This window comes from Rhipicephalus sanguineus, chromosome 4 (assembly GCF_013339695.2).
Source record: "Rhipicephalus sanguineus isolate Rsan-2018 chromosome 4, BIME_Rsan_1.4, whole genome shotgun sequence".
In the NCBI taxonomy this organism is placed as follows: domain Eukaryota; kingdom Metazoa; phylum Arthropoda; class Arachnida; order Ixodida; family Ixodidae; genus Rhipicephalus; species Rhipicephalus sanguineus.
Window position 1 is genome coordinate 190,573,065 of NC_051179.1, and position 25,872 is coordinate 190,598,936.

General features: G+C 46.3%; 1 protein-coding gene across 1 annotated transcript in view; it reads left to right on the forward strand.

Annotated features, from left to right (window-relative positions):
- Nucleotides 1–25,872, forward strand: part of LOC119390975 (uncharacterized) — a 232,878-nt gene that overhangs the window by 139,167 nt on the left and 67,839 nt on the right. The window contains exon 3 of the mRNA XM_037658685.1: nt 25,526–25,599. Coding sequence (XP_037514613.1) covers nt 25,526–25,599 — 74 coding nt within the window. The remainder of the gene's footprint in view (nt 1–25,525; nt 25,600–25,872) is intronic.

Sequence of the window (25,872 nt, forward strand, 5' to 3'; positions counted from 1 at the left end):
CAAGCGCTCTTGCCCAGGAGGCACAGCGCGCTCGTCCGGTGGGGCAGCATTAGATGTGGTGGACTGCCGAGGCTGGTGGAATCACGTGACACAGTCTCCTAGTTTGTTTTTTTTTCTATGGTGTGGTGCTCGCGGCCCTCGCCGGCCGTTTCTGGGCGCTTATCAGTTCTTTCTCGGGGCGGTGTTCACGCGCGAGGCCGTTCATGCACATGAATGTTTCGATAATGTCGCCAGGTGACCCAGAGGCCTCAAATGCCAAAGAACAGATCAAGCAGTAACCTTTCGTTCTTTATCAGCAATTGTGACTGTAGCAACATACATGTAAAGCACGGTGTAAGAATATACTCAGGTGATGACACTCTTCCCCCAACGCATGGGAAACCGCAATCCGCGCGCGTCCAGATAATGTTCCGGTTCTTATCAGATGACTTGCAGAGGGCGCTACGAAAAGCGGGGCAGTCGTCTCCATAGCAACGCGCATGCTGCTGATAACGTGCATTTTTCTGTGCCATTTTGCTGGATAATGTGCATCCGCCAAGCGGCGTGGAGGGGCGAAATCGAGAGAGCAACAGGAGAGGGAACGGCGAGAGCGGCGGCGATGACGCAGCACCACCGTGATTCGGCTACTCGCGGGTGCTCTCCGCCTCAAGCCATTAGATGGCGCACCGCTCAATGGACGGACGACCGAACATTTTCTGGCCGCTTAGGCGCGCACAGTGTCAACACTTGAATATTCTTACACCGTGATGTCAAGAAGCAACGCGCATTCAAAGAGAACCTCTGTTCAGTTAAATTGCTATGAGAAACTGAGCAAATGTATCTCTTCTTCTCGGTTAGCATACTTCTTAAAGTAGGTAGAACGAAGCTGCAGGTGACCCTCGCACTCTACCTTCGCGCTGCGCTTTCCGTCGTTTGTTCAATTATACGTCTACTACAGACTATTCGAAGCCTAATAAACAAGCAGCATCAAAACAGGCAGTGGCAGGTAGCTGAGCTTGGTAAGCGATGTTTGGAGACACATTGGCAAGAAGCACATGGTGTTGAAAAAAATTCACCGACGATTACGGTTTGGGTTGCCTGTATATTTTCGTCTTTCTAATAAAACTTCAGTTGTTAGTATGCGCTTGTGCTGTAGCCTTCTTCGTCTAGTCTTACGTTTTTTCGCGCTATTTGCTTTCATCATGACGATTACGATACTGCCCATTGGCTCATACAGATCCTGACCTTTGGTTGGATCACGCATGCATCAACAGAGGGCCATATCTGCTCATCTTTTGACCTCAGCCATGGTAGTCATCGCAAGGACAGCGCCGTAAAGATGAACGAAAATCCCTGCTGTTTTACGTAGCCACCTTCACTGGAACCACCCATCCTACCTGCTGACTTCCACGTCACCTTCCGGGGAACGTCATCGACGGAGAACATTATAAATTCGCCAGCTTGGTCCTGTAGCTCTAGTGGGCAAGGTGGCAGCGCGTCTGCAACTATTCGCTACAAGCCTTTTCTGTTTCTTATACAGGTTAGTTATTTACCTGGAGATAAATCATGTAAAAGTAATAATGTTTTTCTCGTGCTGCTACCATGCCCGCAATGTCTAGAGCGTATTGTTGTGATTTGCCTGCACTTATTGGATTTATTATCCCTCTGTGGTGACGCTGAGCCGAATCCTGGACCCAAGGGATCTAGTGAGTCTGTGCGTGGCAAAGAATCATCATCAGAAAACTTAAGTGATCGCAGCCTACTTCTCGAGGTACTCGCGGGCCAAAAAGAGTTGATGAAGCGAACGGACAAATTTGACAATTCACAGAAAGACATAACAAACTCATTAACTCAATTTAAAGATCGACTAGAATCATTGGAATGTGGTTTAGAAAATCTATCAGTATGCCAAACCAAGGTTGCTGCTGTTGAGTTGCACGTAAGCACGATGAAAAGCGCCATTACTTCCATAGCAGAAAAAGTAGATGACCTTGAAAATCGAAGTCGGAGGAACAACATTATCATTCATGGTGTCTCTGAACCTCAAGATGAAACACTGACATCGCTTACTTCACGCATAACTGATGACTTCCTCAAGGGCAAGTTAGACTTAACAGTAACCGGAATCGAAAGATGCCATCGGCTTGGCTCAAAGCGGCCTAATAAAACAAGACCTGTAATCGTCAAATTAATAGATTATCGCGAAAAACTGGAAATTTTGAGGAACTGTGTGAAACCTAAAGACTCGGGCTTATACCCCTGACACACGGCCACTCTAAAGTCCTTTAGAAAAGGGGACATCTTCCGGAAAGGCGTTCGAGCGCAGTGACACACGACAAAGGAGTAACTCCCTTCCAGAAACGATCCTTTTCGGAAAGGCAGATCGCGCATCTACTTTTCGGCCAGGAAGGGAGTACTCTCGCACACAGTGTGCAGAATTTATGAATAAAAGAAAACATGTTGCAACACTAAGGTGCCTAGTGACTTTTTTTTTTGCGAGCGAAAATGTTTTAACTTTCAGCAGTAGAACGATTTGTCGAAAAGCGAACGTTTATATAGCAAAACAACTGTTCATAGTTGCCAGACGAAGTTAAGTTGCTGCTAAAAACGGAAAAAATGAACGGAAATTGCGAGTATGCGCGTTATAAGCCGCCAGACAATAAAAAAAAGTTTTCATGCTTTAATATCGCGAAATATGATGTACATGTGCATTTTTTAATACATTTCCTATTTTGTTGCTTGCACAAACAGCGCCATTTTTTTCTACAGCGTTTTTCTGAGGAACCACTTAAAGCAGTTGTCAGTACCGTGTGTCATCGGCACAACTCCTTTCTGCAAATGGTCCCTTTAGGCGACAAAAGGGGTTTACCTCAAAGTACTTTACTATTGCCCGTGTGTCAGGGGTATTATATGTAACTGAATACTTTTCACAAAAGGTGCGTCAGGCCAGGAAGAATCTATGGGACAGCACAGTTGCAAACAGGGAACGAAATGAACGTGTTAAACTACTCTTCGATAAGGTGTCTGTGAATGGAAAGCTGTTCATTTGGGACGAGGCCAAGAATGATAGGGTTGCCCTTCCCAGGCACGTGCCGAAGTGACAGGAAAGCCCGCGTTCATTGAAACTTTTAAATGTGAATTGCCGTAGCATTTTGAAGAAAGAGCTCGATCTTGAACACCTGATAGCACTTCATGACCCCGACGTAGTCGCACTCACAGAAACATGGCTTCATGATGGTGTCTATGACAGCGAAATTGCGCCTTCGGGGTTCAACGTGTACAGAAGGGATCGTGGTTCCAGAGGGGGCGGAGTTGCGTTGCTGGTAAAAAATAATTACAGGATAGCACGCATGCCTGATGCCCCTGGCGTTGAGGCATTATTTTGTAAGCTTATCGATAGAAAAGAAAGCCTTGTTATTGGAGTTGTGTATAGGCCCCCTGCCTCAATCCCTGAGGTTTTAGAAAAATTACAGCTGTATATTTCGGCTAAACCTAATCAAACTACCAAGCTTATTTTATGTGGAGACTTCAACCTTCCAGGCATCAACTGGTCTTCTTTAACACAGGAAGTTCTGATCCCATTAACAATGAAGTGCTTATTGACATTGCCTTCCGTTTTGATTTAACGCAACTAGTTAGTGATTACACTCGTGTGCAAGATAACAGTGAATATATTCTTGATCTTGTCTTCGTCAATGGTAATATTTCCGGAAAAATTGGCTGCGAAGTGCTTACAGGTATTTCAGATCGCATGGCAGTCTTGGTTGAGCTTCACTCGCTGAAGTATAAAAATGATGTTAAATACAGACGTGTGCCAGTATTTCATTCTTCCAACGATGCATCCATCATAGACAGACTGGAGATAGCCTACGACGAACTTTGCGAAAGTGTTAATCTGGGTTTGAGCGATGTTAACGCTTTGTGGTTATAGTATAAGAACACTGCACATGCGTGCATACAGCTTTTTGTTCCTTTCAAGAAAAAGAAGGTACATATGTCTAAACCCTGGATTACTCGAGATATAATTCACATTAAGAGAAAAATTGATCGTCTTCGGAAATCACTAGAAAAGCACAAGAGTATCACAACACGTTCTCTGATCAGCGATCTGTATCGACAACTAAAAGATAAGATGAAGATCGAACAACGCAGTTTTTGCGATGTAAGGTTAACTCACATGATGAAGGAATCGCCGCCTCATTTTTGGCAGTTTATAAGGCCGAAGTCATCCAATAGAGACACGTTTGTTATAAATAACGTTTGCACATCAGATGAAACAGAAATAGCCAATGCATTTAACGAACAATTCGCATCTGTTTTTACTTGTGATGACAAAACCTCCCCCACTTTTAGCAAGTTTAAAGACCTGCCTCCCATTGAAAATCTGGAAATCACAGCAGCTGGCGTATTTGAATTATTACTGAATTTGAATGTAAGAAAATCTTGTGGCCCAGATGACATACCAAATGCCTTTTGAAGAGATATGCTGAATGGTCCTCAAAATTTTTGACAATTATTTTTAATGAATCGTTATCCAGAGGTGTCCTGCCTGAGGATTGTATATTCTCTAAAATTAAGCCCTTATTCAAACATGGAGATAAACAATTGGTTTGTAATTATCGCCCAATAGCTCTGACTTGCACATGCTGCAAGTTATTGGAACACATAATACATAAACACATATCCTGCTTTTGGAGTCGCACTCAATACTTTCACCAGCTCAGCATGGTTTTAGGCGTGGGTTTTCCACAGTAACACAATTGGTTGAAATTGTCCGTGACTTCGCACTAGCCATAAATAACCAGGCACAGATAGATGCTCTTTTTTAGACTTCGCGAAGGCCTTCGACAAAATCTCTCATTCCAGACTACTTATGAAACTTTGGGCAGTATTAAAAAACCCACAGCTTTTTCATTGGATACAAGCATACCTGGGTTCTCGAAAACAGTATGTTGTTTTTATTGAACATTTCTCAAAAAAGCTGCCTGTAGATTCGGGTGTCCCGCAGGGATCAGTTTTAGGACCGTTATTGTTCCTTCTTTTTATAAATGACATGGTGGATGATTGTGGCGTTAAAATAAGACTATATGCCGACGATTGTGTTTGGTATAGTGAGATAAATTCAACTTCAGATCAAAATGCACTGAATTTTGAATTAGATGAAGTGATGGGTTGGTGCAGGACATGGCAGATGGCTGTGAATTACGACAAATGCGCTATAATGACCACAAGTAACAAGAAAAATCCTCTTTTATATACATATACAGTTGATCGTAAATCATTAAATCGTGTCAATGAGTTCATATATCTAGGTCTTATTATAACTGATAACATACACTGGGATAGTCATATCACAGCTATTTTTAATAAGGCATTGTCTAAACTTCATTTTTAAGGAGGTCTCTCAAGAGGGCATCTACCATCTGTAAGCTCGCCACTTTCAAAGCGTTAATCTTGCCAATTTTAGAATATGCAAATGTTATTTGGGACCCGTTTACACAGACGAACACACGTAAGCTGGATAGAGTTCAGAGTAAGGCTGTACGATTTATTTTTAACAGTTACGGTCCATCATCTATTACTCAGTTACTTCGCCAAGCAGACTTAAAAAGCATTACAGTTAGAAATAAAATCGCTCGCCTTAAGTTCATGTTTAAAATGGTAAAGGGTAAGTTACAGAGCCGAACGTGTGACTATATTTCGTTTTCTAGCAGTTATTCTGCAAGGCTACGACATCCATACTCATCGCGGGATCGAATCCCGGCCGCGGCGGCTGCATTTTCGATCGAGGCGAAAATGTTTGAGGCCCGTGTACTTAGATTTAGGTGCACGTTAAAGAACCCCAGGTGGTCTAAATTTCCGGAGCCCTCCACTACGGCGTCTCTCATAATCATACCGTGGTTTTGGGACGTTAAACCCCAGATATTATTATTATTATTACATCCATACTCATTAGTGCCATTTAAATTCAAGTACAATGTTTTTAAATATTCTTTTTTTCCCCGAGCTGTAACAGAATGAAATGAACTCGATAAAGAAGTAGTAACGGTAGTTGACTGTGATACGTTTCAGGCTCTCCTTCAATTGCAACCCTGATGTATTTTGTATTACGAAAGGCTTGTCTGCATTTTTTTTCTTCAGAATGTAAATTTTGACATTTCACGCCGATATTGTCAGTTGAATTTTGTATTGTCTGAATTTGTTGTATTTGTTAAGAAACCTTGTTATATGTTTTGTACCACCCTGCTAGAGCCCCTATCATTGGGGTTAGCAGTATTGGAAATAAATAAATAAATAAATAAATAAATAAATTCCGAGCGCAGCTTCATGTTCGGGCAACGCTGACTAAGCTTGAAGTTTTGGCTTTCCGAAGTCGTACCAGTGTAACATTCGTTACGTATTGCCACAGAGACTACCAGTGCTCGAGTGCTAGGCACACCGCTCTATGCATTGCAGGCGTCGCGAACGAAGCGAAACGCCGACAGCCCCGTCACGACAGGCGAAGCCAGCCGCAGTGCTCATGCTAGCCCAGCATGCGCACGAGCTCCGACCGAGAGGCCAGTGGCTCGTGATATCGACAGACTCCGCGTTCGCTCTCTTTCGTCCTCGTCCGCGCTATCGGTTACGCCGCCGACGCCAACGGCGACTCCGCTCAACGTAGGAACGGGTGCCTTAGAGCTGCGCTATAAAACGCCAGGTGTGCGCGGAACGCGCAGCACAGTCTCAGCGAAAGCTGGAAGAGCGGCCTTTCTAGAGCCCGTTTTCAACTCTCTTGGGGAAACTAATACAAGTAAACATGCAAGGCATCTACTACGCCATATATCATAACTTTTGTGAAATAAGGAAGCACCCACTACGCCATTATTCGTCTATCTGTGAATGAGCGAGGTACCCGCTACATAACTGTAAGGTATTATGTGTACATACCTGTAAGGTATCATGCATTCGATGGCAGTGGAGAGTTCAGGTGGGCACGACAACGCAACGAAATAGTAGTCATTGCTTGTACAAGATGAAGCACTAGCGCAATATCTAACCCGGAAGAGCGGTATAGGTAAGTGCGCCGTTTTCGTTGGGGTGCCGTGATCAAAGAAAGTCGATCTTGATGGGCGCATATATGTGTTTGCTGTGGTGCAAACCCCAACTGACGCGTCACTGGACGACCAGGGTTGCTCGACGAGGCTCTCGGTGTCGAAAAAACTGCTCACCTCTACTACTTAAGCTGTTCGGGGCAGTTCCACGAAAAATAAATGAAGCCGACGCTTATTCGGTGTCTTTCCGCCGTATTCCTAAACAAGGCTCGACTCGAATTTCGTCCTTCACTTGACCAAGTTCAGCACAGCGCCGCTGCTCGACTGAAAATGATGCCGCGCTTCTCAAGAGTCGCGGCAGGTTATCGCTAATGTGTGGTTACTTATGCTGTCTAGAGACGACGCTCCCATCGGCATTCTCAAGTCAAAGTGAAGCGTTGAGTGAAGGGACGTTCCAGAATGCGGGGGTGACTCACTTCACAATTGAACGAATGCGTTCACTTCCGACGCAGCGTACCAAGGAAACGGCGCACTCAGGAAGTGCGAAATTTCGGCCGCCAAAATTCAGATAACGTGCGGACGACCTACCACGAGAACATTTCAGGCGGCCGTATGACATATAGCGCCCACCTGACACGGCCACACTAATATCTGGGGTTTTACGTCCCAAAGCCACGACATGATTATGAGGGACGCCGTAGTGAAGTGCTCCGGAAATTTTGACGATCTGGTGTTCTTCAACGTACACTGACATCGCACAGTCTACGAACCTCTACGGTTTCGCATCCACCGAAATGCGAACCGCCAAGGCAGGGATCGAAACTGCTACCATCGGGTCAGCAGCCGAGCACCGTAACCATTGATCCGCCGTGGCGGATGCATCCACATACGATGTAAGAATAGCACACTGGACGTACTGAAGATTACTGCGCGCGACAAAACACGGACAAAGAAAGACGAGACACCCACAGGCGCTATAGCGCCCGTGTGTGTCTCGTCTTTCTGCAGCAATCTTTATTTCGAAAACAGGGAACCACATATATAGGCAAGATCGCTTTTATACCATCGTCATTACACGCACTTTGCAAATTCTACTATCTTTACGTAGGTAGGCTAACTCCTTACAGGAGATGGCAATCGACGGTCTGGAAATACATTTACCTTCCAGCCTATCGATCAACTCAGCCTCGATAATTTCGGGGGTTAGCTGACCTCGGCTGGTATTGACAATTGAACATTCCTGAAAAATGGGCATGCACGTGGTATGAACAATATTACTTGCACTGGCACCTGAATTACTGCAGTGCCTGCGGTGGGCACCGAGGAACCCACCCCTTTTTTCCTTCACGTTGTAGTGGTGCTCCTTCAAACGCTCAGTAACGCACCGTCCATTTTGACCCACATAATTCTTGCCACATGTTAATGGAAGCTTCTACACTACTGCATCAGCACATTCTACAAACCTATTTTTATGCTTCTTTTTGCACCCCTGTTTCTCCAATGAGGCACGTCTGGTTAGTCTGTACAAACACTTCAATTTTGTGGGAGCCGAAAACACTACATTTACGTTCGCAAGTTGTCCTGTCTTTTTTAGTCTGTGTGATAACCCGCGGATATACGAAATGACCGCGACTTTCCTCGTGTACGGTAGACCCTGTCTGGCAGGAGTCTTTTTGGACGAGTTACACTTGAGGATGCCCTCAGAAACGGTGACAAGCACGTGCGTAGGATAACCCGCGGACCGAAGGCGGCCAATTTGTTCATTGAATTTTTCGCTCATGCGCTCAGGACATGACTTGCGTAGGGCGCTGAGCAAACAAGATTTAGCTATTCCCCTCTTCACCAACTTGGAGTGTGCCAAACGATACAGAAGCAGTGGCTTGTTGGCGCGAGGGTCGTAATTCCAGTGAATGTGTTCATCATAAAATAAAAGCCTGATGTCCAGAAAACGAATACGACCGTCAGTCGGCAACTCATGTGTTACGACTAGAAGGGATAAGCCCTCGCATACGAAAGAAAGAGCGTTAGTGGCTAAGGGATCAAAACAGTCGGCGCTGCAGTCAAGAAAAATTAGAAGATCATCGACATATCGAAACATCCTCTTAATCTTAAAATCTGCTGATGGGAGACGATCACACATGTTTTTGTCAAGTTCCGCTAACGATAAATCGCTGAGAATGGGTGCAATACAGGAGCCGATGCAGATTCCCCGCTTCTGTATATAGGGCTTCCCTTCCCATAGAATAAAAGTCAACCATAGATAAAAACTCATGAGCTTTAAAAATTCCCCGCTTTTCATCCCGGTAGCGTTCATGAGGGAGACATTGCCAAATCGGTCAATACAAGCCTGAACGGAAGAGAGCAGACTAGAGTGTGGCAGTGAATAGAAGAGATCAGCAATATCTATAAAAAACCATTAAGATGCTTATGCGATGACGGTCTGAGATAGTCCAAAACAGCGTCAGAGTTTTTTACAAGGAACGGATCCTCAACTGGTAACATTTTGAGCATTTGTTGGAGAAACAAGGCAATACACCTTTGACAGGTGCTGTTTTCCGACACAATGGTCCGGAAAGGTGCGTCTACCTTATGCGTATTTACGCTAAGAACACGCCAAGGAAATCATATTTACTAGCACTCATACCCTTAAGAACACTGTCTAGTAGTAACCGTTTACAGAGCTTTATCATCATCATCATCATCATCATCAGCTTGTCTACTCCCACTGCAGGGCAAAGGCCTCTCTTATGTTCCGTCAATCAACCCGGTCCTGTGCTTTCTGTTGCCACGTTATACCTACAAACTTCTTAACCTCATCTACCCACCTAATTTTCTCTCTCCCCCTCACGCGTTTGCCATCTCTTGGAGTCCAGTCAGTTACCCTTAATGACCACCGGTTATCCTGCCGACGTGCTACGTGCCCGGCCCATATCCATTTCTTCTTCTTGATTTCAACTATGATGTCCTTAACCCCCATTTGTTCCCTGACCCACTCTGCTTTCTTCCTGTCTCTTAAGGTTACACCTGTCGTTTTCCTTTCCATCGCTCGCTGCGTCGTCCTCAATTTAAGTTGAACCCTCTTGTAAGTCTCCAGGTTTCTGCTCCATAGGTCAGTACCGGTAAGATGCAGCTGTTATATACATTACTCTTGAGGGATAGTGGTAGACTACCATTCATGATTTGATAATGCTTGCCGAATGAGTCCCATCCCATCCTTATTCTTCTAGTTATTTCCATACCTGCCAAGTTTGGAGAAACGGAATCCGGCGGATGTACTCAACGGGGAGGAGGGGGATATAAAGTATGCCGACCACGGGTGGGGGGGGGGGGTACTGCGATAGCAATTATATGGACACTGTCAGCGGGATTTTGCGGTCGCCGCTGATTTGTACAGAGTCCAAACCGATAACATCGTTTACGCATCGTATGTTTCATGTGCGAGTAAAAGCGCGCTAGCGCTAGAGACGAACGCGGTTGAAGCAGGATGAAACGACCCGGCCGTCCCCGTCGCGCGAAGGGCGCATGCGATAACATCGCTCCGTGTGCGAGGCCTGTCGTCGCTTGCTTACCAGTTATTTCGTCGGGCAAGAGTGAGCGAGCGAACAGTTAAGCGTACCAATGCTGAAGCTCTGCTGGCCCCCCTCGCCTCCCCGAAGCGCAAGAAATTGAATTCCTCGGGCCAAACTGAGAAGCGTATCACCGGCAGGACGCGGCTGCAGCGCTATGACACGTTTGCGTTGGCAGCACTGCGGCGCAAAGCGCACAGCTACTTCATGCGCATTGAAACTGAGTTGAACCTTTCTACCATCGTTAAAAAAAAACAGAAGAATCCTTTCTACTACGTGGCCAGACAACTTTGCTCATGTGGCCAGACAAAGCACTGGACGCGCGGAGCAAAACTGGATTTCCGGGAGATTTTTCTATGACCCGTACAACCGAGAGAAACGTTCAAAATCCGGAAGTCTCCCGGGTAATCCGGGAGACTTGGCAGGTATGTATTTCACTCTCATGGTTCGGCTCCGCGGTTACTACCTGTCCTAAGTAGACGTACTCCTTTACAACTTCCAGTGTGTCGCCCCCTATCGCAAAGTGCTGTTCTCTGCCAAGATTGTTCCACAGTACTTTAGTTTTATGCATATTAATTTTCAGACCTACTCTTCTACTTTCCGTATCCAGCTCAGTAATCATGAGCTGTAATTCGTCTCCCGCGTTACTCATCAATGCCATGATATCAGCGAATCGCAGGTTACTGAGATACTCCCCATTAACTATGCATATTAACCAACTAGCCCAAATAGCCGTTCTTCTTAACTATTATCCCTAATTCTTCCCAATCTAGGGCCCTGAAAACCTCCTGTAAACACGCGATGAATAGCATTGGAGAGATCCTGTCTCCCTGTCGTACGCCCTTCTTTATTGGGATTCTGTCGCTTTCTTTATGGAGGACTATGGTGGCTGTGGATCCGCTGCAGATTTCTTCTATTATGTTTATATAGGCTTCGTCGATGCCCCGATTCCGCAGTGCCTTCATGACTGCTGATGTCTCCACCGAATCAAATGCCTTCTCGTTATCTATGAAGGCTATGTATAGGGGTTGGTTGTATTGCGCGCATTTCTCTATAACCTGATTGATAGTATGAATATGGTCTATTGTTGAGAAGCCTGTACGAAATCCTGCCTGGTCGCTTGGTTGATTGAACTCTAATGTCGTATTAATTCTGTTAGCAATTACTTTTGTAAATAGCTTGTAGACAACGGACAGTAAGCTGATGGGCCTGTAATTTTTAAGGTCCTTGACGTCCCCTTCCTGATGGATCAAGATGGTGTTGGCATTCTTCCAAGATTCTGGTATCTTCCCCGTCGAGAGACCTTTCGTATACAGGGTGGCCTGTTTTTCTAACATAATCTCTCCACCGTCTTTCAACAGGTGTGATGTTACGTGATCCTCACCAGCGGCTTTGCCTCTTTGCATTCCCTTTAGGGCTTTCTTTACTTGTCCTGTCAATACTGGTGGGATGCCAGATTCCTCTGGGCTATTACTGCTTCTTACGTTATCATCCTGACTGTCTAGGCTGCTGTACAGATCTCTGTAGAACTCTTCCGCTACCTCAATTATTCTATCCATATTGGTTGTGACCTTGCCTTCCTTGTCCCTTAATGCATACGTCTGATTTTTGCCTATGCACAGTTTTGTCTTCATAGCTTTGAGGCTTCTTCCGTTCTTTAGAGCATGCTCAATTCTCTTTACATTGTACTTTCTTATGTCGGCTACTTTACGCCTATTGATTAACTTCGAAAGCTCCACTAGCTCTATTTTGTCTGTTGCATTTGAGGCTTTCATGGCTTGACGTTTCTTAATGGGGTTTGTCGTCTCTTGGGATAGCTTACCAGTGTCCTGTCTAACGACTGTACCCCCGACTTCCACTGCACGCTCCTTAATGATACTAGTCAGATTATCATTCATTGCGTCAACGCTAAGGTCGGTTTCCTCGGTTAAAGCCGCGTAACTATTCTGAAGTGAAACTCTGAATTCCTGTATTTTCTATTTCAGAGCTAGTTCATTAATCGGCTTTTGCGTATCAGGTTCTGCCGTTCCTTCCTCAAGTCTAGCTGAATTCTAGATTTTACCATTCTATGGTCACTGCATCGGATCTTGTTCACTACTTCCACATCCTGTACAATGCCCGGGTGGACACACATTATGAAGGCTATTTCATTTTTAGTTTCGCCATTAGGACTCCTCCACGTCCACTTACGAGTAGCCCGTTTTCTGAAGAAGGTATTGAGGATCCGTAAATTATTACGTTCTGCGAACTCTACTAGTAACTCCCCTCTGGCGTTTCTAGAGCCATATTCCCCAACTGCATATCTCCAGCCTGCTTCTTGCCTAATTTTGCATTAAATTCGCTTTTTAGCTTTTGCTTTTTCGTTAGAAATCGACAAATTAAAGTCGCTTCATAGCTTTTGCTTTTTCGTTAGAAATCGACAAATTTGTACATGGTTTTAAAGCTTTCTTGGCAGAGTCATGGGGTTTTGAGTAGAAGGTACCATGAGTCAATACCGCAAAGCCACCCTCCTTGTCAGCGGGCAAGACGCACAGATGGTTAATAATGATATCTGGAATTTAACGTCCCAAAACCACGATATGATTATGAGAGACGCCGTAGTGGAGGGCTCCGGAAATTTAGACCACCTGGGGTTCTTTACCGTGCACCTAAATCTATGTACAGCTGGTTGCGCTTTAAAAGTGTAGCTACACGCTTTACAGATACCTTTGGTACAGGAGATTTGTTCAAGTTCAAGGCGGCGACACCATCCGAAACACAACGCTCTGCGTCCTCAGTCGGCGTCCTCTGGGAAAACTGTCTGACGACAGTGAGAAGTTCCGGGACGGTTCTCTTCTCCTCGACAGCGAACTTTGGTCCCAAGGCGAGGGCGTGCTGCACACCCTGAGGAAGACTTCCCTGTTGAAGGAAGTGGACTTTTCCTCTTGGCATAGTCGGCTTGTCGGCAAGGTGTCTTGGAAGTTCCTTGAGCTGGAACTGCCGTAAGGATTCAGTCGTGTGATCAATCAAACTTGAACACTCGCGGAGACGACTGGTGACAGTGGAAGCATCCCCAGCGGTGCTTACTTGTGCACCAAGAAATTGTCTGTGCACACGGACCCGACGAAGCCACTCAGACTTTTGAATCTTGCATACGCGAACTCCATGGTTCGCCGAAGGCAAGAAGCCCCCAAACAATGCTCTAACTTCGTGTGGGAAAATCGTGTTTCGGATGTGAAAAGAAAGACACCGAGATCTGCAAACAGCAGCAGAGATGAACGCGGTGGTTGTCGTTGGCTCCGGCGGAACATGTAGAAAGGGGCCTGATGTAGTAGAAATGAAGCTTAGTAACGTGGCGTTTTGGGTGTCTGTATGTCATTAACAGTGCGCTCGATTGGGCTGGTTGGTGCTGCATGGTAAACGAAGAATAAAAACAGCGCTAAACACAGCGCTGTGTATGTGTCCTCTTCTCGTCCCGTGTTTAGCGCTGTTTTTATTGTTCGTTTACCATGGTATGTCATACTGCAGGTTATAGCGCACGAAAAAACACGGACAAAGGAAGACGTGACACACACAGGCGCTAACTTGCAAGAATGTTTATTTCGAAAACAGGGAATCACATATATAGGTAACATCGCTTTTCTACCATCCTCATTACACGCACTTTGCAAATGTAACTATCTTTACGTAGATAGGCTAACTCCTTACAGGAGAGGGCAATCGACGGTTTGGAAATACATTTACCTTCCAGCCTATCAATCAATTAAGCCTCGATAATTTCGCGGGTTAGCTGACCTCGGCAGGTATTGACAAATAAACAGAGCTGGAACTGGCATCGTCAAAAAGCCTTCGGAAAAGCCTTCGTCAAGACTTACTGGCTTTTTGCTTTCGCCCCACAGCATCACTCTTGTGACTTTTGTTATGTCTCCTCTGTTGTCGGAATAACCTGAATTGAATTGAACATTCCTGAAAAATGGGCATGCACGTGGTATGAACATTGTTACTTGCACTGGCACCTGAATTACGCAGTGCCTGCGGTGGGCATCGAGGAACCCACCCCTTTTTTCCTTAGCGTTGTAGTGGTGCTCCTTCAAGCGCTCGTTAACCCACCGTCCACTTTGACCCACATAATTCTTGCCACATGTTAATGGAAGCTTGTACACTACTGCATCAACACCTTCTACAAACCTATTTTTATGCTTCTTTTTGCACCCCTGCTTCTCCATGAGGCAGGTCTGGTTAGTCTGCGCAAACACTGCAATTTTGTGGGAGCCGAAAACACTACTTTTACGTTCGCACGTTGTCCTATCTTTTTTAGTCTGTGTGATATTCCGTGGATTTAGGAAATGACCGCGACTTTCCTCGCGACTTTTCTCTTGCCTGTGTGTGTCATGTCTTCCTTTGCCCGTGTTGTTTCGTGCGCTATAATCTTCAGTATGACATACCAATACGCTGAAAACGTCACGTGACGCTGGGCGTGTTGGTTCAGCATATCTGATGTGTCCTGCCCACACAGGGCAACAGTTAGTTTCCTCAAGTATGTTTACCGTCTAGTGGAGGCAGGCGAGCCGCCTCCAATCTGGTATCGGTTGCGGAATAAATGCTGAAGAAGTCACCAAAGTGCCACCTGAAAGAATAGCCGTCTCAACAGAATGTAAACCTAACCGTCATTCCCTATGTTCATCGCGTGTCCCATATTTTGAAAAAGGTCACTAAACATGCTGATGTAAAGGCGGTCTTCTCTGCACCGTTAAAGCTTTCCGGGCTCTGCAGGATGACCAACTCTTGTCTCGGAAGAGCTCTGGCCTGCATCGTGAATCACAAAAACAAGTACGTCAGCTGTCAGACGGGTGTGGTCTACGAGATCCCCTTGTCGTGTGATAGGAAGTACGTAGGCCAAACTGACCAATGCCAGAACGATAGACTGAGACAGCATAACAACAACATTAGAAATGGCAGAGAAGAACATCTCGCTATTCATTACCGTGATTGTAAATGTAGTCTTGACTTTCGCGCCTGCTGTTGCCGCCAGAAGCCGCGATAAATGGGTTACATTAATCATTCAGGCCAGAAAATCATCGAAGAAGGCGATAAGTGTGTTAGCGTGGCTTCAATTTCAATATCACTTAAGAAGTTGTTTTACTTGAATGTGACTGCGCATTGATGATTTGTGACAGTGCATACTATATATATATATATATATATACAGGGGGTGTCCCAGCTATCTTTAGCCAAGGGTTAAAAAATACGATATTAGAGGCAGGCGAGTGAAATGACTTGCAAATTGCTGACAGCCATCTTGCGCACTGCAGACAATTTTTTGTTTTGTAATTTAACTAATTTGTTAATTAGGTCGATTTAACTAAATTGCTAAATATTGACTTTAGGCAAGAAATGCTGCTTGCAAAGTTCGAGAGCGTCCTCAGAAACCCCAATCGCATCATTTGCGATAAAGAAAGTCTCACGTATACAATTTTTTCCAAGCTGCAAAGAAAGCCCGCGAAATACAAAAAGAACCACGTGACTTGCGCGCTCGCGCGCCGCAAGAATGCTGCCCTCAGCCGTGGTTTGAGCGAACGAAATCAGCTGCGGGCGCGACTCGGCGTCTCCGTTGCAGCGGTAGGCCGATAAGTTAAAGGTTGTTTCTTGGCCCGCGCTCGCTGCAACTTGCACCGTCACTCGCGCAGCTGGCTGGCAACGGGCCAAGAAACCACCGCCCACGTATAGGCCTACCGCTGCAACGGAGCCGGCGAGTGCCGGCCGCAGGTGATGTTCGTTCGTTCAAACCTCGGCTGAGGGCAGCATTCTCGCGGCGCGCGAGCGCGCTAGTCACGTGGTTCTTTTTATATTTCGCGGGCTTTCTTTGCAGCTTGGAAAAAATGGTATTCGTGAGACTTTCTTTGTCACAAATAATGCACTTGGGGTTTCTGAGGACGCTCTCGAACTTTGTAAGCAGGATTTCTTGCCTAAAGTCAATATTTAGCAAATTAGTTAAATCGTCCTAATTAACAAATTAGTTAATTACAAAACAAAAAATTGTCTGTAGCGCGCAAGGTGGCTGTCAGCAATTTGCAACTGATTTCACTCGCCTGCCTCTAATATTGTATTTTTTAACCCTTGGCTAAAGATAGCTGGGACACCCGGTATATATATATATATATATATATATATCCTGTGCTTTCATGGTTTCTGTGTTGCACTGCAGATGACGAGACCAGGACGATATGACGATACAGGGACACAGACGCAAACTTACAACTGGTTTATTCACATCTTGCGAAGTGTCAAATATACGTTACCAATCAGATAGGATGGACAGGGTGAAGTTTGGTTAATGGTGAAAAAGGGTAAAAAGTAAATAGAGATAATGCACGCATGTGACATATGTAGGGCTCCGTTTTTTTTTCTGTTTTTATCTGAAAAAAAAAATCCTGTAAACATTCGCCGGTAACATTTTTTACAATTCGGATTTATCTGATGAACCCCGATTTCAAGGGCCAATATGACCTCGTTCAGTGCTTTATCGACAGGCCAAGTTCGAAGCGCTCGTTGATACATCTTCCGGTTTGAATGATTTAAAGTTTATTGCGCGTAGCTGTATTAGGCGACGTAGCTGTATTGCGGTCCGACTCAGCTTCCAACATGCAGAAGCTTCACAAGGACTTGCAACTCTCCAACCCCGAATTCAAGGCGCTTCACTCCAAAGATCCGTGCCACCTACTCAACAAAGCTTTGGAGGATGGAATAAGGACGAACTCGTTTAACGTAGTTCACGATTTTCTTGTGCACTTTCTTGCCCTGTTGAAGTCAACGCGGGAGCTGCGCCGTAAGTTTGGTCTTGCGTGCTTGGCCATAGGCATGTCCATCAAGTCGCTGAAAACCGTATGTTCGTCGAGGTGGTTCTCTTTCCATGAAGCTCTAGAAGATATCTTGGACTACTGGCGCGCCACTTTGTCTTTCTTGAGAAGCGACGAAGCCAAGGGAACGAAGTGTGAGAAGCTCAAGAGTCTTATTCATCGCCGGAAACTTTGCACGAATTGCTCGTTAAGATGAGGTTTCTGACGACCAATTTGTGTGCCATGCTCTCAATCATTAAATAACATGAGGCAGAGAGTACCCTGGTACACAAAGTTTATCCCATACTCGGGGTTCGTTTGCACGCACTCATCAGTCAATGGCGTGATCCAAGCGATGTATTCGCATCAGATGTCACAAGTCTGTTGGACCTCCTTGGCGAGACTGACCTCTTAACGACTGTCACAGACTTTCACGGATAGTAGTACGCTGCTGTCGCCGAACAGTGGAGACAGACATCTGAGAGGAACCTGTGCGATTAACTACAGTGCACCAAATAATCGTTTTGTCATGCACTGTGTTCAAATTGTGAATGCAAATGTGAAGTATGAGCTGCCCTGCGTGTTCGAAGCCTATACACCTATTTTTCAATTAGTGCTTCTTGAAACAGACGACGTGAGCCAGCTCCCGAGTGATTTTTCGAACTATCAATGCTATGAAATATGTAACATTGTTGAACCCTGTAGTTTTGGAGAGTTCACAATGTCCAGTGGCCAGTGCTTTCTCACTGCGCGCTGCGTCTTCTGGCGCTTGCTGTTTCTAGCGCTAACGTTGAAAGGGCATTTTCAAAGCTGAGAGTCGTCGATCGAAAGGAGCGCGCTTCGATCACTGACAGCAACCTTGCAAAGCATGCTTGCGTGTTTTGCAATAAGCTTTAAGCACGAGGTTGTTATACGCACAAATACAGGTGTTTTGTATTCAAGTATTTAGCTTGTGCGTGTATGTTTTTGTGCATTCAATCCTTCTAGAAAAAAAATTCGGCAGATCCCACGTACCGTAGGAATCGATGTTATGCGAAGCATGCGCGGGATGGTGACTGTGGCGTAATTTTTCACACTGAGGAAAACGTCACGGAATGACGCTAGAGAAATGTGGAAGTGGTATACGCACACTCATATGTTGTAGAGTCGCATATGTATTATGTAACCAGTTGTTTACAGTTTCGTAAGGATGCCAACAGCAACGTGGGTGTTACCAACACCAGACGCGGTAAGCTGATATGTAGTGCTTATATTCTTCAATACTGGATAGCGTGACTCCGAACAAGACAAAGAAGGAACACAGATGCGCAGGACAGTCCTTACTCGCAACTAAGCCAAGGTCAATCTAAATAGGTCGCGAAAGTCGGAACGAAAAGTGGTCGGAAACCTATTGCGACAAACATCAACACCCGCGTGACGATTAAAGCGCTACTAGGTGAGGGGGGGACAAATAATGAAAACAAAAAATTAATTAAACGTTTATTTTCATTAGTTTTAATTTTATTTGTCACGAATTAAATTAGCAGATTACTTTAATCAAACTTTAGTCTTGGGTATGTGGTTGAGTGGCCAATTTTTTTCATTTATTTTCAGAAACAGCGGGCACATGCAGGCAGTCTGGTAACATGGGCCAACGGTTTTGCGCATTTCAGATGCAAATGGCGTCGCTCGTTTTTGCGCAGTAGGTTTGTGCCTGTCGTCCGTAGGTGATTTCCTCGCATGAGCGTTGTTTTCTAGTCGTGGTACTTGGCAGAAGGTAATATAGCCCATCGCAGCCATCGGGAACCGTTTCAGTGACTGTGTTTTGCCAGCGCACGGCCGGGGTGCTGTCGCCCTTCGGGACGATGAGTCCGCCACGCTACGCGAAGAAACGCTGCGCTGTCTACGGATGCAAGAGCAACACGTGTGCAAGGTTTGTGTGCACGTTGAATTGTTATGCTACTTCTGATTTCTGTGTTATATATTTTGGTGTAATATCCTGTTCAACTGTATTTCGCCAATAAAAATACACCTTATTTATCAAATATGTCTTTTTCGTCTTTCCGTTATCTTGCAGGCTTCCATTATGGAGCCGTCATAGTGATAAGAAAAAGAACGTGCAGCTATAAAAAAAAGTAAGAAGCGGCGCCCTGTCAAAAAATTTTTATAATTTCGCGCCCGTCGCGTTAAAACGTGACGTCATTTCCGCTTCCGGTTGTGACGTCATCTTTTTCTTTTTTTTTAATTCTGTTTGTCCCCTCCTCACATAGATGGCGACTGTTGCAACAACTAGCCACCGGCTTGACACATGGGCTTCTACGGAAGTTACGCTACCAGTTTACATATACCTTGACTAAGCTTCACTGAGGAAAGTTTCCCTAGATATATACACAGCTGAGTGGCACGCGCAGGCGCACTGCACGTCCGCTACAGTTACAGTGACAGTTGTTACCGTTGTTCGCATATACTTGTCTGGCCGCCAAGCCAGCAAGCTCTTCGTCGCATGATGGAGAGCGACGGGTCATCGAACGCTGCCGGCGGAGCTCCTCGTAGTTTTGGCACAGCGTTATGACCTCGGCCACGGTCGAAGGGTTTTTGGCGAGCAACATGGTGAAGGCATCGTAGTCAATGCCCTTCATAATAATCCGGATCTTGTGAGACTCAGACATGGTGCCGTTAGCTTTCTTACACAAGTCGAGAACGTCTTCGATATAACTATTTGTAATATTTGTATTTGGCTATTTGTAATAAACCATGTGATTCTCCATCAGCACCTTTCATTTCAGGATCTCAAGGTACCAAAAGTAATAGCTCTGTTAAGTATCGCTTAGTACTTGTGTACGAAAAGTGAGCAGGAAAAAAAATGTGGCACACATTGCTACTATGGCTGACCTGACGCAGAATGAAACTGCCCTATATACGAGGAAAACCAGAATATTGCGTACCACCTTCTCGTACCAACTACGGATCTCAGATTCGCGCTCAATGACTGGCCTCGTTTGCTTAACGACCTGATTGTTGGCAGTATCGATGTTTTGACTTTCTTCTCATGCCATTGTTCTTCTTCTGTTCTTCGAGCGCCTGATGATGACATTAACCATGCAAACTGCAGCCATGCGCATGCGCACTCTAGCGCGAAAGAGTAGTCTTCTTCCTCTTGTTCTTTGAGAGCCTTGATGATGATAATAACGCATGCAAAACCACAGATAGCATAGCCAACTATAGCATGCGGCGCTCGCTCCACTCCGGCAGTGCGCTTCCATACTGATAACATGAACGAAGAAGAGGAGGTGGCGGAGCGGAGGGCTCGCAAGGCAGCAGATGCGGGCTCGCCGCCAAGACCCTGCGGTGAGAGCTCGCGGGGCCGCAGAGAACGTCAGCGTCGTGCGGACCCCGGGATACAAGCCCGCGAAACCGAAGCAGTGCGGAAGCGGCTGCAAGAAAACCTCGAAGAGGTACGGGCGCGGGATGCAGCGGCCAAGCACCGAAAGCGGTCGCTAGCTGAAGTTGGTGGCGCCGACGCGCGCTTTAAGCGCGATTTCCTCGACCACACGGTGGGCCACAGCTGCAAGGTCTGCGACCGCTTGTGGATCGACAACAACCTGACCACAATCGCTACTATAACAACGTGTGACGTCTTTATATGACAGTAGAAGAATTGTACGGAGCATTCACGGTTTACTCGATTATCGTCGAGCCAGCTCCGCAGTCATCATTCATTTCGTAGATATGGCGTGTTTTTTTCTTATTTCATTTTTTTCTTGTTTCGGGGGATAGCGGTTACGGACACCGACGGCGGACAACTACGGCGCCAAAAACGGCCCTTGTTGTGATCTCTTACAGCTTTCGCTGTAAAAGTAATCATTGCGTCTAGCATGCTTTGAACATCTCGGACATAAACGAGACGGAATGGTGTGAATCGTGTTGTTTCCGGCAGTGCGGTGCTGTACGCAAACATTACGTACGGCAGGACTCAGTCCGCCGTTTTATGCTGTGCATGCGCTTCATGCCCACGAACGTTTGGTTAGTGTTTCTGTCAAGCCGTTAGCATGTGGGTGGTATGTAGTGGTCTTCCGGTGATTCGTGTGACTGACCTTGAGAATGTAGTCCAGAAGCTTTGCCAGAAACAATGTCTCTCGTTCGATGATGATGAATGGCGGGACGACACGACGAGGCAAAACATGGCGCATGAAAAACTGGTTAACTTCAGATGCTGTCCCGCGTAGCAGTGCCTTCTCACCGCAACGCGTAAAGCAATCAGTTACGACAATCATCCACTTGTTTCCGGATGAAGACAAAGAAAACGGCACATGTAGGTCCATTCCAACCTGATAACATGGCCTATTCGGTGGATGGATGGGTTGTAAGAGGCCTGCAGGCTTTAAGGGTGCTGACTTGCGGCGCTGACATTCACAGCATACTTCCACGTAGCGCTTCACGCAAGAAGCTAATTCAGGCCAGTAATATAGTTATCGCACCCGATCAAGAGTCCGTGAGTATCCCAGAAAACTAGATGTCGGTTCGTCGTGGCACTGCGAAGGCCTTGAATGTCGATACTGGTGTTTCTTTTGTACATTATGCCCTCTGGTAAGCAAAATGGTGGCAACGTTCGTGAAATAGGACAAGGAATTGACACGGTGCCGCCTTGTAAATTATTGATAATGGGCCTTAACACAGCATCTCTTCGTAGTTTAGCGTTAAGACCTGGCCCGGTGAGAGTCCCCTGGAAAGCGCTGTCGTCTTCTGCGGCTGCGCTCTCCTTGTTCGAGAGGTGCTCGGGATAGCGTGTCGGCATCTTCATGCTTTCGACCCGACTTGCATACGATGGTGACATCATTTTCCTGAAGTCACAGACACTATCGTGCTAATCGCTGAGATTGGTCTTGGAGGTTTGCCAACCACCACAAAGTGTAGTCATCAGCATAAATTTTAAATGGACGCCTGCAGAGATACGACTTAAACTGTGTAGTAGCCCATATTACCGCCAGGCACTCCTTCTCTGACGTGTAATATCTGATCTCGGTGCGTGACAGAGTACAGCTGGCGTAGGCGAAAACTTGCTCGGTCCCATCTCGCCTTTTCAGAAAATAGCTCTGAGACCGATGCTGGCGGTTACGCCAAACGTGACCCTGCTTTGTGCCGCTCCCGCTTGAAGGCGCTGCAAGCAGCCGCCGCAGGGCGCAGGCATTGTGCTCACCTGTGCTCCATTTCATAAAAGAACCACCCTGTACACAATCACCCCACTTCTTCCGTCATTGCTTTATTGTAAACAAGGCCCGCGTAAGGGAGCTGAAACGACTGTTCTAAAATTTTACCCAATGTATTTCGTTCGCGTCTTTCTTTGCCTTGGATCATGATCACTGCCGACTACGCGAATTTTTGCCGAAGTCTTGATTTTATTGTGTACAGCAATTCAAACAGTGAGCGCGTTTATTTCTGTACGTTCGCGTTTTGAAACAATAAAATCGAAGTTGTGCGACAACGCGTACCTTTCCTTAAAGGAGTAACAACGCGAACACACACCCTCTTGTCGTTGGAGCTCATATGCACGGTGTTTTATATCAAAGTTGCACGTGGTGCGGATTCCGCGACTTCTATGGGTCCGCCGCCAGAAAACCGTCCCACAGATTGAACCGATATGTGCTATGGAATAACGCATGCAAGGCAGATACAAGCATCATTTTGTAAAAAAAATAATAAAAGTACAAATCAAGCATCAAAACCTCATGACGTACGACATGCGCGTTCGAAATGTGTCAAGCCTACTGGCTTGGCATCTGCTCGTCGCATGTCGTACGCGCCGAATGCTGGGAAGTGGCAGCTGTGGCACATGAACCATGGATAACCAAATATGTACCAATTAGGCCCAACAGAAGTTTTATTTCTGCGTACGAAGGAGGGAGTGACGTCACTGCAGTTTCCTTATGTAACAGAAGAACGCGCCTCCAAACTAATTTGTTCTTTGAGAGCGCTAGTGGAACGCCACACGTTGTAAGACGAGAGCTTTCAACTAGCAGATTCAAATTCCTTGTAATCATTTCTTGTGACGCACTTCTCTATCGTTCAGGGTAACGCCACATTGGTCTATCGAATCAGGTGACAGCACAGCTTCGCTGGCCAAGCTTGTACAGTGGTGATGCCAGCCCAGTTTTAAATGCGAATACATTTCTTAGTCGGGCTATCTCAGGCATCTGGCGTTGTCCGCGCGCCGGCAGGTGTTACCTCTCCGCTCTCACTCTCTCTCCCATAGCAACAGCTGCGGGCGCGCGATCTTATCCTCGCCCCTAGCAACCGGAGCATGTGGTGCGAGAGAGTGTAGGAGAGAGTAGGTGAGTGCTTCGCCGCTCCTTCTCTCGCCGTTCGCTCTCTCTCCTCCCTGCGCCCCACTCTCCCGTCCGCTCGCGCCTCACTCTCGACCATTCGCTGGCTGGGCGCCTCTCAGGAACATCCGGAAATGTGTGCTCGAGACGCCGCTGTGAAACGCCAACGGCGGCCACAAGGCTGAGATTATGGCCGTCAGGTACAATGACAACACAAACAGGGGCTGATGAATGTGTAAATAAATGGTTACGGTACAAATCCTCGTCTCGTCATTAACTTACGCCATTAAAATTACTACGCCGTCTACTCTCGGCGCAAGAAATGCATTCGCATTTCCTCACGATTCCCTTCGGGGAGGTGGGGGCATTTTTTTTTAGTGGCGCGTTATTATAGGATGAAAACAGAGGACCCACTGTCGGTGCGCATAGTTTGAACAGTATCGTAGTCTATCAAGAATCAGCCAAACAGTTATGGCTCGATCATATGAAACCACTTCCGTTCTGCTATTTTTTTATTGCGACGGCAATTATATGGACAGTCTCGGCTGGTTTGTGCCGTCCCCGTCGCCGCCGTCATGCACCGTATATGTATAGTATATATAATATATATATATATATATATATATATATATATATATATATATATTATATATATATATATATATATATATATATATATATATAAGTCGCAAAGAACAATAATTCACAAAAATGCTTCCGAAGCGCAGAATCGAACTAGCAACCGCTCGAACCGTTCCGCCACAAAGAGTAGCCCCTTCAGGTAGCTAACGGCAAGCGTTATCTACACCCTTTACCGCTGGCAGGACTCAGAGACGGCAGGCGCTTAGAAGCGTTTCCTCATTACCAGCGAGATGGCGCGAAGAGCGCAACGGGCGTAGGCGCGGAGGCACGGAGGCGCGCACATAAAGGCTCCCCAAACGAGCGCATTTAAAACTCGTCGGCCAGCTGGCTCGCTTCTTCTAATATTTGCACAGAGAGAACCTTGCCGTTCCGCTGTCTGTTCGTGCGGTATACTCGCGGACAACTTTTCTTGGCAATTAATGGAAAGCTACGGGGCGGAGCGTCTGCACATGTACTGCTAAGCGAAGTAGTCCGGTTTGGCGCGCGTCTCGTGACGTCGTGGAAAGTGATGGCTAGCGTTGCAATCGACGCAAACGCTGCTTAGCGTCTAAGGTACGGGTAGAAGGCGCGACTTTTTCACGCACGCAAAAAACGCAGTGTCAACGTATAAAGTAAAAGAAATACATATATCTCGCTTGTGAGCGCTGTGTTCCGTCTCAAAAAGCTACATGTAGAAAATGAAGGAGTATTTTAAATATATCACGCAGAAAAAAATATTTTTTGTAATATCTGGAGTTTAACGACCCAAAACCACGATATGATTATGAGAGACGCCGTAGTGGAGGGCTCCGGCAATTTCGACAACTTGGGGTTCTTTAACGTGCACCTAAATCTTAGCAGGCGGGCCTCAAACATTTTCGCCCCCATCGAAAATGCAGCCGCCGCGGCCGGCATTCGATCCCGCGACTTTCGTGTCAGCAGTCGAGCGCCGTAACCACAAGACCACCGTGGCGGTGCACGATGAAAATACGGACGCAATTGGGGGACTACATTCATTAGCGGTAGGATACGTGCATTGTGGCTCTGTACCCTTCGCTTCATTGCCAAGAAAAGTCCGCCAGTATAGTTGCTGCCGTGGGGCAGATGTTTATGCAGCGTAGCAGCGCATCCATCACGGGCCGCTTTTCTAGCTATCGCATTCATTGCTTCGCCCTTACGACGAAACTGTGACTTTTTTTTCTTTTTTGCTACAGCGACCGCACCCGCAGACTGTCCCTTGACCTGGAGGACGGCGAGAACCCGAGCGAGTACACGGCTTCATTGAATGGTAATTGATATCCATGGGTGCCTCCTCCAAGGGGCTACATTTGTGTTACAGCATTACTTTAGAACCAAGGTTAACCCGCCACGGTGCTCAAGTGGTTAAGGTGTTCGACTGCTGACCCGCAAGTCGAATCCCGGCCGCGGCGGCCGCATTTTCGATGGAGGCAAAAATGCTAGAGGCCCGTGTGCTTAGATTTAGGTGCACGTTAAAGAGGCCCAGGAGGTGGAAAGTTCCGGAGCCCTGCACTGCGCCGTGTCTCACAATGATGTCGTGGTT